General features: G+C 39.9%; 1 protein-coding gene across 1 annotated transcript in view; it reads left to right on the top strand.

Annotated features, from left to right (window-relative positions):
• Nucleotides 1-17,147, top strand: part of KIF26B (kinesin family member 26B) — a 270,240-nt gene that overhangs the window by 154,152 nt on the left and 98,941 nt on the right. Inside the window, exon 5 of the mRNA XM_054280550.1 lies at nt 14,464-14,647. Coding sequence (XP_054136525.1) covers nt 14,464-14,647 — 184 coding nt within the window. The remainder of the gene's footprint in view (nt 1-14,463; nt 14,648-17,147) is intronic.

Consider the following 17,147-nt stretch of genomic DNA (forward strand, 5'->3'; position numbering starts at 1 on the left):
GGGACCCTTCTGGTGTCCCTGCTAAGTTGTACATGGACAGCTGATGCTTCACTCCGTAGCTTTTGGACAGAAAAGCTCTCCTTTGCCAAGCGGCCACCTGTCCCTTGCCTCCTTGAGAGTGTGTCTTCCTGCCCTGAAGAATTCAGCCCAGTGTTAGTGGTTAGTGCCTGTAAATACCACACACTGATCACCACCCTCTTGTCTGAGCTTGCCATTAGCAAAAGAATAAAAAAAGATCTATTTTCCCCTTAGCTTTGGAATGATTTAGATATTATGTAGGCTTAATCTCCATGGCACTTTCTTCCTCTAATTCAACCTGCAAGGATTTATATAACCAACATTATTACAGACTAATTAAAACTAACAATCTTCAAATGGTCTCACATACTTCTTTATACTTCCTTTGCTTGTGGCAGTGTGACAGACGGTGTTCAAGAATCCAGAATAACTGTGCTTGTTTCCTGTTATATAAGATGCCTCCTTAAAATAGACTGCTGAGAGACTTTTTGAGTTGGTGTGGTTTTTTTTTCTTCCCCCCAACCAGCTTCACAATATCACTGTGCTGTCAATGTGACTGCCTGCGTGCTTTTGCTATAATCTTATTTAGTCTTGGTAGGAAAGAACAGGAAAACAAGCTTGGTTTTTGTCATTCCCTGCTTTCCTGTGGCATCAGATGGAGAAGGGGAAATGGCATGGTCACATGCCCTATATTTCTTCTCCTTTAATTACTAGATGCCTTGCTCCTGGAAGTTCTCATGATAGTGAGTTTATCTGCAGCAAAGGCAGCCAGCCTCTCTCTGCTTGTGAGCCAGTTTTACTCCCAGCCAGGTGTTCAAGGGCAGATGCAATTCAGTCATGCTTGAAAAAATTCTGTATCTTGCTTGGTAAGTAATGATAGTGTAATCATGTCTTGCCCTCCTAGCACACATTGTGGCAACCCCAGTTGGCTGGCTGCCCCTCCAGCCAACTTTCCTTGGGAGCCTCCTAAGAATCATATTGATGAGCTCCATGCCTGAGCTGGCTGCCTTGTGTTCTAACTTTAGGGCTTTCTGTTGTCTCCTTTTTCAAGAGAATTAATATTTTGTGCTTCTTTTTCTTTCAGCAGCAATACAGGGAATATGTCATGGCATTGGGTTCAGTCCTCAGACAGGGATTACTTTTATAATTCAGAAAATGCCTGTTCCTGAAATTTGTCCAGCTCCTTAAGGTCCCATTAGTCTCAGTAGGAGCTAAAGGCATGCATCACACACCCCAAGAGATGCCTGGGTCCTTGCAAAATTGAACTTGGAGAGGAAATGTATTATGCATTCAGAAACAAATGACCTAAGATTGGCCTCAGTGAGCTTTGGAGCACGATTGTATCTCCAGAGAGTCGTTGAAACTGCCCCTTACATTATTGATTTGAATTTAATGTGATCAGAGTGTGTCTCTTTGCAGTGTTAGATGTGTGAAATATAACCATGCAAAAAGGTCCCACAGATTCTCTGTTTCTCCTGGTACTAACTGTGTCACATAGTCCATGGGTCTTCCTTCCATATCTTTGTTTTCAGAGACAGGTATCTAGAACAGAAAAGAAATCCAAAGGGGAGTATAAATTCTCTCTAGCTGGGGTAATGGAATAGCAAATAAAAGTCTAAGTTGGTGCAGTGGGCAGGAGCTAACCATAAAATAAAGACTGTAACAGTCCCCCTGAGTGGGCATTGAAATGTTGGTGACGAGCTGAATGCTTTTCATCTGCCTGCTGTGTTTCTGATAGCACCTGTTTAAATGGATGGATGCAACCAGACAAAGAGAAAAACAGGTAGCACAACAGATGGAAAATAGCTACAAGAGAACATAATAAAATGAAGGAAGTCAGTGATATTGATGACTGAAAGGGACTCAGTGGCCAGTGGCTTTGTCTGGTGCAGGGTTGTGCTGTCCCAGCTCAGATGTGAAGCAGTGTGATGGTTTTTGCTCATGCAAAAACAAGGCCCCAAGTGGGTTCCCTGTCCTGTGCTCCACAGGGCTTTTCTTCTTTGGTTTGTGCATGCAGGACTGGTGTGGGGGCTGATCTGTGCAGGGAAAGTGAACTTGGCTGTCTTGCATGTCTGTGTTCATATATATACAAAGCAACAATTTTTGTTATGGGGAATATTTCTTCTTGCGAAAATAACTGTATCAGTAGAGTTGCTTTTGAGTAAATGCAAATTTATCATTTATCATTGTATTTCCTTATTCCCCATGCTGTTTAGGAATAAACTGACTAGAATAAATACTTTCACACTAAGAAGGCCATTTGCTGTAACCATACTGTTGAAATTACTGTGGGATAACTTATGTTTATGCAGTGGTAAAAAAATGTGCATTTATGTGGCTTGCCTGTCTGTATCAGCTTTGCAGTGCTTTTGCATTGTAGACACATATGCCTATGGCTTTTCCACTGAAGCATCATATCAGGGAACAGAATAAAGTTTATATTTAGAAATCTATTATGTCTTGTGGTATAAAAAGGTTGTGTTATCAGCTACTTCAAGCTAAAGTACTTTAAATCCCTCTTGCTCCCGCCCCAATATTTGTCAGTCTTCTGAATTGTAACATTCATTCTTGAATGAGTGCTTGAATGAGGCTACTTCAGTGATGCCCACAGTTTATGGTGCTATTGCAAGTGGGTAAAACAGAAGATTTACTAAAAATAATCTAATTTTGGAGAGCATGACCTCGTGTGTGGCTATTTACAAAACTGCGCAGAGCCCCACTCTTTACTGTGAGTCTAATGGGTCCTGTTACAGACAAAGGACTGGGGTTAAGCTCTGTGGCTTAGTGAGAGGGTGCAGGGGAGAGATTTTTGGTTGTGAGAAGTCGAAATGCTACGATACATTGGTATCTGCAAAAAGCCTTTTAGAGAGGGCTATTGCAAGCTGCATTTACTGGGTACTAGGTCACAAAAGAATCAGGGTGGGAGCATGAAGGAACAGTCTGCTTGAGGCTCAGAGAGTGCTGCACAGGTTTGTTATGAGCCCAGGAGGCCTAAACTGATAAAGCTAGGCAGCTTGAATAAGTCCCAAAGGGATCAATATCTTTCAGATTGAATTAAATTTTCATTTTGTTCTGAAGCTTCAACAGGAATATGTTTCACTGTGAAGGAGCTGGAGAATTCTGTAATTCAAAGAGGCAACCCCAGACATGCCAGATCAGTTGGTCAGCTTAATTTTAACTGCACTACCCAGTCAATAAGGCTTCCATCCTCTCTTGTTTAAATCAGCTAAAAGCATTTCAACCGAGAGCAGAATCTTGTGTTGTTGGAAACAAAATTCTGAGTTTTATTTTCTGGCCAGTTTAGGTTATTTAAAATGCCCAATATGCCAAATGTGTGAGTGTGAGCAAATTTCCAGAATGGAAAATAATGACTTCTCTTTCTGCAAACGCAGGGTGAGGGAGCATTTGGCCTGCTTGTGCCTTGCTGCAGGTGGTTGTAGGGCAAAAAGAAGCAGATTAATCTCTCTGTTATCATCTGTTCTGGAAAGCAAAGTGTATTCATTTTTTTCTGGATGCAGAAAGTGCTCTCTTCTTCTCCTGTCCTCTGTCTGGTATAAAGAAATACAGTGAGAAATACAGTTTGTATCTTCTTCTTCGAGGGGCCCATGTACATTTTAAGAGTCAAAAGATTTTTCTGGGTAGTGTTACCCCTTGTATTTGTATTATCTACCATGGACCCAGGAGACTGAGGGACTGCAGTCCCTTTGGTGTCATGGAAGCACAGACAAGATCCGTGCTAATTCCTCTGACATTCCTCCCCCCTGCATCCCACACTCTCAGCTGTATTTCTGCAATATTGAACAGGAGTTACTGGCACTTGATTCAGGTGGAACAGAGCTGCAAATAATGGTGCTATCAATAATTCACAAAAAAGATTGAGATCCAAGTAAAATCAAACAGCAAATGTGTTTTCCTGCCTTTTTATATGCGACCGGATGAGTTTAGAGAAACATTTTTGCATAAAAAAGTTGAGCTGTTTTAAATAGCTTATTTTTCCACTTCTAGGGGTATTTTCAAAAATTTGCTTTTGCTGAGAAACCAATTTGTTCAGTGTACCAGTTTGTCCAACTATCTGAGAAGTGCCCTCAGAAATGAAAATTAATTGGCTTTCACTGAAATTTGAACAGGTAATAAGCAGAAAACTGCACATTAAAGGCTTTACAACTCATAAATTCTGCTTTTCTTTTTTTTCTGATAGTGCCTGTGCCACACATCTGCACAGTTCAATTCTTCCTGGCAATGCCTTACTACTCTGTGTGGTGTATTTAATTTAATGATTTTTTTGAATTTCGCTTTACTGGAAATAGAAAAAAAAAAAAAGAACAAAAGGTTTGTTTTAAAAATATCAGCAATTGCCAAGACTAATAGTGTTTTCCAGTTTCATAATTTTTCATAATCATTCTGCAGCATGATTAAAGTAGGTTAAATATTAAGGTCAGCTCCCAAAGGAGGTGGGGTCCAAGCCAGCAGAATGCTGAGCATTCCTGCAAGAGGCTAGGCACGTGGGACTTCCCTGCAAATGGTAGGATATGAGGACATTTAGTGTTGTGTAGGATTACTGCCTGAGTCTTTAGTTGGTAAAGAGAGAAAGTCTTATCACAAAACATTGAAGGTGATGTGGGTCAAACTTGTGTCAATTTTTTTTCTCAGCAGGAAATGTGGATTTCATTCAAGCTTAATTCATCAGCTTCTGCTGATTATCTAATGTTCTGCCAGAAAATCAAGAAGTTTTTGAATCTGTTTTGATTACAGCCCTGCAAAAAAAAAGTAGCTTTTACCTTTTTCAGTTTGGAATTGTAGTTTGACATTTCTCCATTTATATTTAGATTAATATTCTAAAAATTAAAGCTTTAATTTTGAATTTCATAAGAGATTGATGAGACTGATGCCAAGTGATTCTGTTGAAAATTTTCAGAGAAAGTACATTCTGAAAGAAAAAATACATATTTGCAGTAACTTTTCTTTCCTAACATCATTGGATCATGGAGTCTGGAGGGCATCTCAGGATGTTTCTACCAACTTCCTGCTCAGACCAGGCTCAGCTGTGAGGTCAGACATATTGCCCAGGCCTGTATGTATTTGGGTCTTAAACTTCCCCAAGCACAAAAACTTCACAGTCTTGTTTGGCTGCCCTCAGGTTGAAAAAGCTTTTCCTTATCCCATATCCAAACTCCTCTGACTTCAACATGTGCCCACCAGGTCTTGTTCTCCTTCCATGCCTTGGTGTGGAGCACAAGTCCATCATCTGGGTACCCTCCTTGGAGATACTGGTGAGGATGCTGTTAGGCTCCTCTGAAACCACTGGAACGATTTGTGTCAATGTGCTGAGAAAATCTAGATTAATTTATTATTTCCCACCATTCAGGAATTTCTTTGTACTTCAGCCTAACTCTAGGAAGGTGGAATCATAATTTTTTTTCTTTTGTGTTGTCTACTTTGCTTATAAGCTGTTGGGACTGGACTGATTTTAGTCTGCTAAGAGGAGGACCTCAGACTTGGACCGTAGCATGTTATTTATAGTAACTGTTGTAGTCTCCAGTAGCTGAAAACAACTTGAATTATCACCATCTCATGGTGGGGGCTTAAATAAGTACAAGGCAAAACTACAACATCAACAGGAACTCTTAGAGGAAATATTTTTTACTACGACAGGAGATGGCTTGTCAGAGCTGGGCTTAAGTGCATTGAGTTTCAATGCATCTGTGTTGTCAGAATAGTTTACCATTTGTATGCTGGTGTTATTTTAAATGTGCTGATCTCAAAAATATTGATGAGGCAAAACGCCCTGTAATACATACCTGCCTTTTAACCTTTTTATGGTTCTGCCAACCGGAAAGTTAAACAATGACAAAATGGACTGTGAATCTGTGTGCTGGCTGCTTTTTCTCCTGGTGTTATGAGAGGTTTTTGCTGAATGGGACAGATATGAAACAGAATAGCTTTCTGCACAGTATGTGGTCAGGCTTTAGCATTCAAGGTAATAGAATAACTGTAATCGTATAAGCTCCATAAAACTTACAGTTGAAGGATTTTCTTTATGTGATTTTGAGGACTGTTATTAAATGGCCAGTGGTTTGTGGGCCCCACATTGCAAAGTTCCTGTTAGTCGTGTTTTTGAGCTGTCATGACTGCTCATGAGGAGAGCCAGCTAGGGGCTGACTAACCAGGAATTCAGTCCAATGGTTTGGCATTTCTTGTGTTAGTTTCAACGTAGGGAAAATCTGCCAGCTATTACTTTGGGAGCTTTCATGAGAAGGCAGTGTATCTGTACATCTATACCTTTGATATTTTACAGTTAACAGCTGTAAACTCTGTGTATATTTCTTGTTGTACACAATAACACTACAAGGATAAAACAGTGCACATCTCCTTCCTTAGTACTTGGTGGCAATGCTGGCATCTTGCAAAATAAATCATCAGTATAAATAGACAATACTTAACACTCAAAGGCTGAGCTGGATGGAGCCTGTTTCTGACCCTTCCTTGGAAGATAGTAGAGCCCTTGCCCTCAGCACTATGTGACTGAAATAAAGACTACTCTGGTCTCAAAATGGGTTGTCAAGTAACCATGGTGGTAAGTGATAAAGATATTTGAATTAATTTGAGCTATAATAAATATATCTGGTTTTGTAAACTAGTGCTAAATATTTTACTTTATTTTATCCAAGTATAATGGGTCCATTTGCTTCATGCCTTAAGCAAGCAGTGACACATATCTAATTGATCCTCAGAGCTTTCCAGGAAAAGGATAATGTGAGCACTGTCACTTAACTACCATTTTTTTAATAAAACCTTTTTTCATTGAGAGAAATAAGCTAGATTAATAGTACCTTTACCCACTGTTAAAAAAATGACTAGTTATTTCTCTTTGTTGTTTGATTGCTGAGCATTTTGTCATATGGCTGGGTTCTTCTGCTGGTTACCAAAATAATTCTTTTTTTCTCTAAAAATGAAGTCTATTTATGTGTGTTTGCAGTCAATAACACAGCAAAAGAGGTGAATCTGGTCATTTTTATCATTATACCACTACCTTGTTTGGTAATGCCTGAAATTTAGGAACCAGACTAAGGAGATAAGAGAATGAGGTGAAAAAGAAATCAAAGTAATCAGAAATTATCTTTCTCTAAATGTATCAAGATATTGAGTCAAGACATAGTTTTCTTGATAGGTACTCTTGAAAGACAAGGGCTGGAGCTCTTGTAGAAATTCCAAGTGTGAGGGTTCATGTGAGTTGTTATGCTCTTTGCCAACATTACCTTTCTGCATGAATGCTAATGAATGGTCCTGTTGCCAAAGGCAGAAATACATCTGTCACCAAACCAGAGTTTTCCAGGAACCTGTGGGTTACATAAAAAGATCTCTGCTGGAATACGGTGCTACCTGGTAAAGAGAATGTTGTGAATCAAACAGGAATGACATGAAAAGGGGTTTGTTTCAGATCTTGTTGTATGCTTCTCTGAAATGGGGAGTTTCCCCTCAAATAACAGCTGTGCAGGATATGTGTCCTCTGTCCCACAGTACAGTTGTGTGGAACTTTGAGTTTCTCATTAAGCTATTGGTGTGCAAGCATATTCCTCATCTTTGTTTTGGTGCAATCCTGGAGCAGCTCTGTTACCAGTGAATTTACTCAACTTTGAAGCTAGTATAAGAACATGTCTGTGCTGTTAATTTCAGTTTGCCTGTGTGCCTCAGTTTTTATAAGACCTATCCTGAGTAAAGTTTGAAGTCCTATTTTGACTCTTTTAGAATTAAATAAGTTAAAAATAATGAGTTTCTTGGCAGTTACAGTACAGTTCCTGGGGAGAGTGCAGTCACTAAGGCACTGTGGCCAAAATATCTGATCTGCCACCCAAGATGTGAAAGATTACAGCCTGGGACAGCTTTATTGTTGCTATGAAATTGAATGCATGCATAAAATAAAGAGAACAATAAGGGGCAAGTGTTTATTGGGCATTAGAGACATGTTTATTATACCTTCTACAGAATAAGCAGAAAGCTCAAATTATCTCCAGATTTTAAAGGCATTGTAAAATAATTAAACACAAATACAAAGATTCTTACTGGAACTACAAATCCTGAAAATGTTCCTCTGAGGATTTTTATTTCATTCCTCACATATCTTACTAGGCTGCAACACCACAGCCCTGGGTTTGGCCACCCTGAGAATTAAAGGAATAAAGTTGTTCTGATTCTTGTTTATAGCTTGTAGCTTCCTGTTGGAAGGCAGGGAAGGAGGGCTAAGAAGGGACATCGCAAGCCAGCTGCAAGATTTATCACTCTGTCTTTTTGCTCTCACTCTGGGTGAAAAACCTGTTCCATGCAGAGATATGAGGAGAAGCTCCTGGAGGCTGTTCCTGCTTCATGAACAAGCTGGTGGTACCCCAGGATGGCAGCAGACGGTGGAGGGGTGGCAGAGCAAGCTGTTAGCTTGTGGGCTAAACATCCTCTAAAGCATCTTTCAGCTCCTTGCTTTGGGAGGTGCAGGGTAAGGCATGGCACAGAGGAAGCCACGGCTCACGGCCAATTCGTTGCCCTCCAGATAGAAACACGAGATTTATATGAAACCACATTTCATACCACATGCCTCAGATTTTAAGGCTGGGAAAGACCTTGCCATAGTAATTCAGGCATATTAGCCATGTCAAATAAGTATGATTTAAAACACCCTTGGCACAAGCCCATTTAGGAGGTTAAAGCAGTAGCAGCCAAGCCAAAATAAATGTGAGGAAAGAAGCAAGAGAGGGGAAGGAAGTATGCGGACAGGGCAGTGGCAGGTGTGGGGTCTCCCCTTTTGGTGGTAATTGTCAGGTCAACCTGGCTGCAATGTCACCTTACTGAGCTGCATCACCTATGCAGGTGAATGGAAGAAATAGAATCAATTTTGGTGAAAATTCAGAGAAGGTAGGTTGGATACCTATAATCCAAAAATGTGAACATCCCATTTAGTGCGCTCTGTCCAGTTTGTATGGGCAGCATATAGGTGATCTAATTCAGTAATGAAAGATTCTGGATGAAATACTGTTTAGTGACCCTGTGTGGATGAAAATCAAGACTGACTTTTCTCACAGAAAAGGAATGTGCATGGTTTTAAGTTTTCTGAATCCCATTGGTTTTCACCTTTCAGCTACATGAGGACTTTTATATGATATGATGACTCATTTAATATAAACATATTTACTCAAAGCAGAAAACACACTTGGAAACCATGTTGGCAAACATTTGAGTTGGAAATAATCAAAACTAATGGCAGGATTCCAGGGTACCTTTGTTTGACATTCTATCAGAGTTGTGGTTTAACCCCAGCCAGCAGCCAAGCCCCAAGCAGCCACTTGTTCTCTCCCCCACCAGTGGGACTGGGAAGAGAATGGGAAGGGTAAAAGTGAAAAGATTTTTCTTGATCTTTGAGATAAAGACAGTTTAATAGGGAAATCAAAAGCCACACACACAGGCAAACCAAAACAAGGAGTTGATTCAGTGGTTCCCTTGGGCAGGCAGGTGTTCAGCCATCTCCAGGAGAGCAGGGCCCCATCACACGTAATGGTCATTTGGCAAGACAAACACCAGCATTCTGAACATTCCACCCCTTCCTCCTTCTTCCCCCCACTTTATATCCTGAGCATGATGCCGTATGGTCTGGGATATCCCTTTGGTCATTTGGGGTCACCTGTCCCAGCTGTGTCCCCTCCCAACCTCCTCATCAGTGTGGCTGAAGGACAAGCAGCAAAGGCCTTGGCTCTGTGCAAGCCCCGCTCAGCAATAACAAAAACATCTCTAGGTTATCTTCACTGTGTTCAGTACAAACCCAAAACACAGCCCCACACCAGCCACCGGGAAGAAATTTAACTCTACCCCAGCTGAAGCCAGGCAGGTAACTGAAATACTACACAGATTACATTTTACTTTGTAGGTGACAGTCAAAACTTCTGCTTTCTTCTACAGGAGGAATTATGTCTTGGGTTAAAAAAAAGAAAAAAAAAAAAGAGAACATCAATAAACTGTTGTTTTGAGGGTGTGGCTGGTTAAAGGTGTCTTTCACTTATAGGGGCTCAACCTGAGACCATAGGATACGAATGTTACAGGTCTATTTTATAACTGGTGATATAGATGCACAAATATGCTTGGGGAGTTTGCTCAAAGACTGATTTCCAAACAAAACTTCCATCTCTTTTCCAACATACATTAAGATACAGCAGGCAATGCACTTTTGGGTAAGTAAAAGTACTGTTTTAATTGCTAGGGAAGGTTATTAACCTGCTTGGGGCTTGACAAATCAAGTCTCAAATCAAGGTTCTGGTAAACCATCCCTTGCATAGATAAAGTTCATACCTTACTCCTTGAATGGTGTACCCAGCCAAAAATATTTTTATTATAAAATAGAATATATATCTCCAAATAAAGAAGAAAAATAGATTTTTAGTTCAAATTAGAATTGTAAATATTTACAATAAATTAATACATAGCTGTTTAGCATCCACAGTTTGTGAGTAATTTCTTCTGTGGAAAATAGAATATGGAAATGAAATTTCACTTCCTATTTTGACAGAGAAATTGATATGCAGGCTCAGTAGCCTCTATGATGGAATTTTGTTTCCAAGGGAATAAGTAGTGGATGCATTTTAGCATAGTATAAACATAGTTTAGTAAGGAATAATTATACAGAGATACACACCTAAGGAAATCTTTTCAGATATCATTGATGATGGAGTGTCTCAGTCAGTGTTAGTTATCAATGATCTTTGCTGGCACAAGTGTGAATAATATTTTATGTATCCACCTAATGTTCCACCTCCTTCTGAATCTAATGAACATAGCGGGCCTACTGACCTCTACTTTGACACTCCTAAAATTTTAACTTGGATTGGATGATGTGTTGCTGAAAAAAAATCTCTTTAATCAAGCTAAACAAGCATCCCTTGAATTTTATTAGCATTAATTTAGAAGCCTGGGTTTGAAAATCCCAGCCTGCTTGTAAAGTTATAAGGGGGGAAAAAAAAAATCACCATTTCTGCATAGGTGGGGTATGAAAACAATTCTGACTGCCCAAAGATATACATAATTAAAGTTTTATTTTAAAAAACAAAAAGCAGAGAATATCCTTTCAAGAAATTATCTCAGTCTTTGCTATGGATCAGGTGGACTTTCAAAGCAGTTCCCCTTTCCTGCCAGGGCAATGTATTAGTTTTATTTGGATTGAACTTTAATCGGCTTTCTAATGTCCCTCCTGCAATTTCAACTCTTGATCTTGTGATTATTTCCTCTGCCAGAAATCTTGTAAGCCTTCAAAAAGTCTCCAGCTGCTTGTTTGCATCAGGACTCTCAGGAAAGAAATAGTCCAAATTATCTGAAGGCGTTAATCCAAAGTATATTAGCTAAACTGGATTAAATATGCATTCATTTGGAAGGTAATTCAGTGAAATGACATTAAAGACAGTTCTGCTGTGAATGAGTATGCTCACACAGTGGTCTAATGCAGTTTAAATTATGCCCTTCGAAAATTGAATTTGGATCAAGTTCCTTGTGTGTCTCTGTGGACACAATCCCTACCACAGCCACACCACACACAGTGGGGAAGTGGTTTGCAAGGCACTGGAGCCCCCTGCACACCCCTGCATATTCCACAGCTGATATCACTTGGCTCAAGGGGGAGCTAATACAACCTGGAGCATGATCAGCTTATTGTCAGTACATAAAGCCACGTTGCCGTCACTGCCATCACCATTGCTGCAGTGCTGTGCAGAGTCTCAAGTGGAAATCAGAGCCCTATTATACCAGATATTAAATGAAAGAAATAAAAAGCTGGCTGCTGTACAAAGAGCAGAGCCTAAAGAGCTGCTGGTGGAGCTGTGCAGGCTGTGAGCTGCTCTGCCCTCAGGTCTCCCAGGTCCAGCCTGGTGCTTTCCCTGAGGGGCCTGGTGATCCAGAGAGTCTGCATGAGAGAGCCAGGCCTCTGGCTTGCCTGGAAAGGTAAAATATGTGATTTTTTAACCTCCTGTGCTAGATCACAGGGCCAAATCTGTATCAGCTGGTATGACCAGCTGTGTTTGGAGCAATGCTAGCCACTCAGGCTGAAGGGTTTTGCTCATTCAAATGTACTCACAAGAAAGCCACGCTTTACGTATTTGTGTCATATTGCAGCCTACCTGTGGTTATACTATCCTTCTCTTCCCAATTAAATGCTCTGGGAATTACCTGATGCTTATTGCCTTTTTCATCCCCTTCAAAATTCCATCCAGTCTGATAGGGCTTGTAAATGATTCTCTTGCCTGACATGCATTGATATCCTCTACTCAAGGAAAAACAAAGAAGAAAACATGAACTTGTGAGAAATAGTTCATTGTTTTTCATACCTTTTGCCAGTCACAGGCCAAAAATATAAGGAAAATGCAGGCTATTCCTTTCTGCATGGAAAAAAAAGTGTGCAATCTCAAATGTTGTAACTGTCAAACTATTATATATAATTCCCAGATTTTGAAAAGGCCAGGTATCTCCAACAATGTGCTTTCTTTAAGAAAATGTTGGCTGTGTGCTTGGTTGGGTCAAGAAGTGGTTTGTATTACACTGTCAGCTTTGTAAAAAGAACAGCAAATTCTGGAGGAGCATTAAGTGGCAAGAGGGATAATGGCTCTGTCAGTCAGTTCAGGAAACAGCTTTTAGGAAATACATTTACACCAGGGCATGAGTCTGAGAGGCCAGATAGATGACCATAGTGGATGGAGCCACTTCCTATGTTTCAGACTGGACTAATGAGCTTTTACACAGGGGTAAAGCTTTCAGTATGTTTGACCAACACTTATATTTTCAGTTGTTGAACATAGAGTACAAGACTTCTCTCAAAATAATTTTATAGTGAAACTAAGATGTACAGAAGGTCTTGATTCAGCATGGACAACTTCATAAAAGTGTTAGTGATGGACAGTGTGGAAGCTGACATTATTGAATCCTCTCAAACCATGGAAATATTGCGAGGAAGGGGAACAATGGTTTTGACCAACACATTTTAAGTATTTTTTTCTATGGAAAAGAAAGTGCATGCTTACATGAGAGGGACAGGTTATGAATTGCAGTCTTTAGGTCAGAGTAAAGACAAAGGACAAGGAGGTGGTACAGAAGTGTTTTTCTTTTATTGGAAATGAATTTATCTGGAAGTGCTTTGCACTTGTCATAGGCTAAAAGAATACACCCTGATGGTGCACACAGTGTACCAGCTGCCATATGGCAATGTCATACCAAGCAGTAATTTGTCCATGTGTCTGACACCTGATACAAACAGGTTACTTGCATATTGAAACGTAGGCATATGCACATGTGTGTGTATATTCAGTCCTTCTTCCCTGACTCCTTTGGGTAAAATGATGTCATTACTTCTGTAAGTTTTGAGTTGGATAACATAAACTGATACCAGTACAGCTAAAGCTTCTTAAAACTTAGGATTTAGAATTATTGGTCTTGAGTGTCACACTTCAGCCAAGCAAGGGGAGCCACTGTCAGCACAGATTGCTTTATACATATATTAAGTCCCAATTTGTCTGCCAAAGCAAACAAAATTGTTCTATGTGTCTCTCCTTTGAGTTGGTACTCCTGCTGACCTGCTCTGTTTAAAGTGTTCTGTTTTGCAAAAGGGACACCATGGGACAGCATGATTAATATTGATGTTATCCCTGGGCAGTGCAGGATGCAAAAGTCTTGGAACAAACCAGCTGTTACAAAGATTTGAATATTGCATTATCTCTCAAAATAAAACACTTTGCAAAACAAAAGTACTGAATGTTTCTGCTTTGGAAAAGCGTAGCTTTTTCATCAAACGCTATACAAAATTCAGCATTCTTATCTGAGAATTCTGTACTAATAAAAAGAGTCTTCACTGCTTCCCTTGCTTAGTGGTTAATGCAGCTGGAGTTTGTGTGATTGTCTCTAACTCATCACAGACAGCAGTATTTTCACTGGTCAGCTTTTGTTCAGCTTTTAGACTGGCTTAAGTTTTAAGAGGTGATAAAAGTTTTGAACAGCTGGTGCAAGGCTTCTTACACCTCAGCAGAGTCACCTGAGCATTTATCACCAATTAACTCCAAGGACAAGTGTTTGTTTTCTAATCAGTGACCTATGCATGAGACACAATTCTGTGTGAATCTTTCATAATTTTAAGACAGAAATTGCTGTTTGGTTTGGGTTTGGAGCTGTCTTGCAGGCTGAATTGTTTCAGCAGATCAAATAGTGACAGAGGCCTGATTGTGACCCTGCTTAATGAAGACTCTAAATTTGGAGCAACTTTGTGGTCGATGACATTGAAGTAGTACTAAGGAATGAAGAACAAGAATTATAAAACTGTCTGGATCAATGAGGTCAAAACTGAGAGCCTACATAAATAGTAACCTGATAAATATTTCTATTTGTTCTTGTTGATGAGTTTGAGGTTGTTTCAGCTTACTATTTTTGTTTCTCCCACAGAGCTGCTCAGAAATTGAACCTGTCTTCCAAAAAGAAGAAGCACAGGCCTTCTGCATCATCTGTTCCTGAATCTCCTCTCTTTTCTACCTGCTTCAGCAGTATCCTTCAGACTTCCCCACCCCCTGCACCACCATGTTTGTTGAGGGCAGTCAGCAAAGTGAAAGACACTCCTGGTTTGGGCAAGGTAGGCCTTGCAAATATCACTAAAATACTGATTTGCTTTGGGAGAAGATTTTATCCTTGTGCAAAACATCAAGGGAATTGGAAAACCATGACCTTTCTCAGTTGGTTTTCCTGTATCTGGTCCCTAAACATGTGTAAAAAGGCCTAAAAACTTGAGTTAACTAATGCACGTGAATTTCTAATAATGTTGAGTTAACACAGAGATGTAGCTGTGCAGCAGTTACACACTTCAAAGCCCAACTACATTAATCCACCTGCACTGGGACCACAGTGCTACTAGGTGGAGTTAATGTCCATCCTGCCAGGAAGTCGTATTCTGGGTTTTGGGAGTAGTTGTCTCTGTGGCTGTGTATAAACTGCATAGTGATTGCTTGCTATGTTATATTTTGTGGTCCTGATCCCTTTGCTTTCCGGACTGGTGTCTTGCTTGGACTCACTGTAATTTGCTTCTGGCTTATGTCTGCTGGCTTTCTTCCAGCACATTTACCTGAACAGAACCCATGCTTTTAATGATAAATTGCTCCTTTTTTCTTCTGTCATGTTATTTCCTCCCATTCTGCATAATCATTCCCTCTTAAAATACTGTTTAGGTCCACACTTATGTTGAGGTGATGGAGGAGGTGGGTATGTAGTTTGCTGTTGCTTTGTAGTTTCTCTGAGTGGCCCTTCCCTTTTTCCCTGTTACAAGTGGAGAGCCTGGCATATTACCTCTGGGAATATGAGCATGCACTTGCTGAGAAAAGCAGTTTGCTTTAATCAAGGTAGTTTTTTATGCAAGCATCTGTGTGTGTGGCTTTTCCATATTCCTTGAATACTAAGCAGCAACAATTAATTTGGTGAAAGTTTTTGTTTAGAAGAGAAATTGTAATGTATGACCTAGGACTGCTGAGCACAGGGTGGGCTTCAGAACTTTCACTGCTGATTTTGGACACTCACTTTCCTATATCGTGCAGTTCCAGGGTTTCCTTTCAAAGGACAATGGTATTACTTTCATGGTTGTTTTAATGCCTGTTTGAAAAGAGATTCCCTACACATGGGGCTCCCTTCCTTTTCTCTGGCCTGGTAGGTGGGAAGAAATGTAGAAATCTGTCATGATCTTATAAAACTTGAATAGGGATACGTGTTCTGACTTTAGTGGGGGAAAGAGGAGTAAACTTGAACTTGTTCCTTGTTATAAGAAGTTGCTACAGAATAGATTAACAATAGAAGCCATCCTCTCAGGAGTCTTACTTTTCTGTGCTTGGAACGGGTTGCATCTGAATAAAAATTCCATTGAGGAATAATCAAGGGTGTGTTCTTGGAAACAGAGGCTCATCTCCCATCTTGGACTGCATCAGCACTTTTCATGATCATTACTTTCACGTGTCCCAAGGAAAGGATCTACACACTGAGACACAAACATAGCTCTGTCTAAACATTCCAAGCTGGTTTGAGCCTTTCTTGTTCCTCTCACCACTGGTTTCCAGTGGAGAGGGCTTGGGAAGCAGTTTTGCAATATTTCCAAACAGACCTGTGATTTGCTTCTGCAAAACATGTACAAGAACAGACTCCAGGCTTTCCAGCTATGTAAGCAAAACTGAAATTTTGCAGCTCACATGATGAAGGAGGAATTTATTTTCATTTCAGACTTACTGTCCCAAACTATTAGAGTATATAAATAGCTAAGAGGTTTTACCACATTGACACACATGCTTCTTCAAAGCAGTAAATCAAATTAGGCTATTTCATATAATCATACTAGAGAAATTAATTTTTTCTGTATTTCCATTAGCAAAAATATGTCTAACCTGCAGTTTCTGGAAGCCAGTTTCATTTTTCACCTTTTTGGTTTCTTTTAGGAGTCACCTTATAATTATGACCCGAAGCTTGTATACTTTCATCAGTTTCACATCAGTTTGCCTCTGTGGCACAATTTTCATTTTAATATGTCCGATATAGGTGCAAGGCACAATAAGTAAATTACTTCAGGATAAAAGTGTAATTTATCTGTCAGACTGGAAAAACTTTAGATGAGGTAATGGAATTTCCAGCTTATTTGCTCTTAATTTTCCTTATTTACGTGTTCTATTTAGTTAGATTGGGATGTATTTTGATGAAATATGTTAAAATCAGTTACTTTTCTCTGTATTTTTTCTCATATAGTGTTTTCTGTAAGGGTATAAATTTATAAAATGTGAACCCATGAGGAAGAAGTGGATTCAGGGAAGCAAAATGTTGTTTTCAATAATTTAGGGTTTTTCCTGGTTTGTATTTAAATAGAACTTTATGAGCAATCTCAGTGTGATAAAACTCTATTTCACTTTGGGTTTGAGTGGGCTGGGCAATTTCTAATGTGACAATTTGTTACTGGAAATTCTGGTTCACCAGAATTGGAGGGATGGCCATTGCCAGGGATTGTGGATTCCTGAAACTCCAGGGGACAGCTGCACTCAGGCTGCCTGGAAGGCAGGCTCCCTGTGAGCCCTGGCACACACACTGGGTGTTACTGGCTTGGTGTCAGC

Source organism: Melozone crissalis, unplaced genomic scaffold (assembly GCF_028551555.1).
Source record: "Melozone crissalis strain CALT ecotype California unplaced genomic scaffold, PUWL_Pcris_2 ptg000027l_1, whole genome shotgun sequence".
NCBI lineage: Eukaryota > Metazoa > Chordata > Aves > Passeriformes > Passerellidae > Melozone > Melozone crissalis.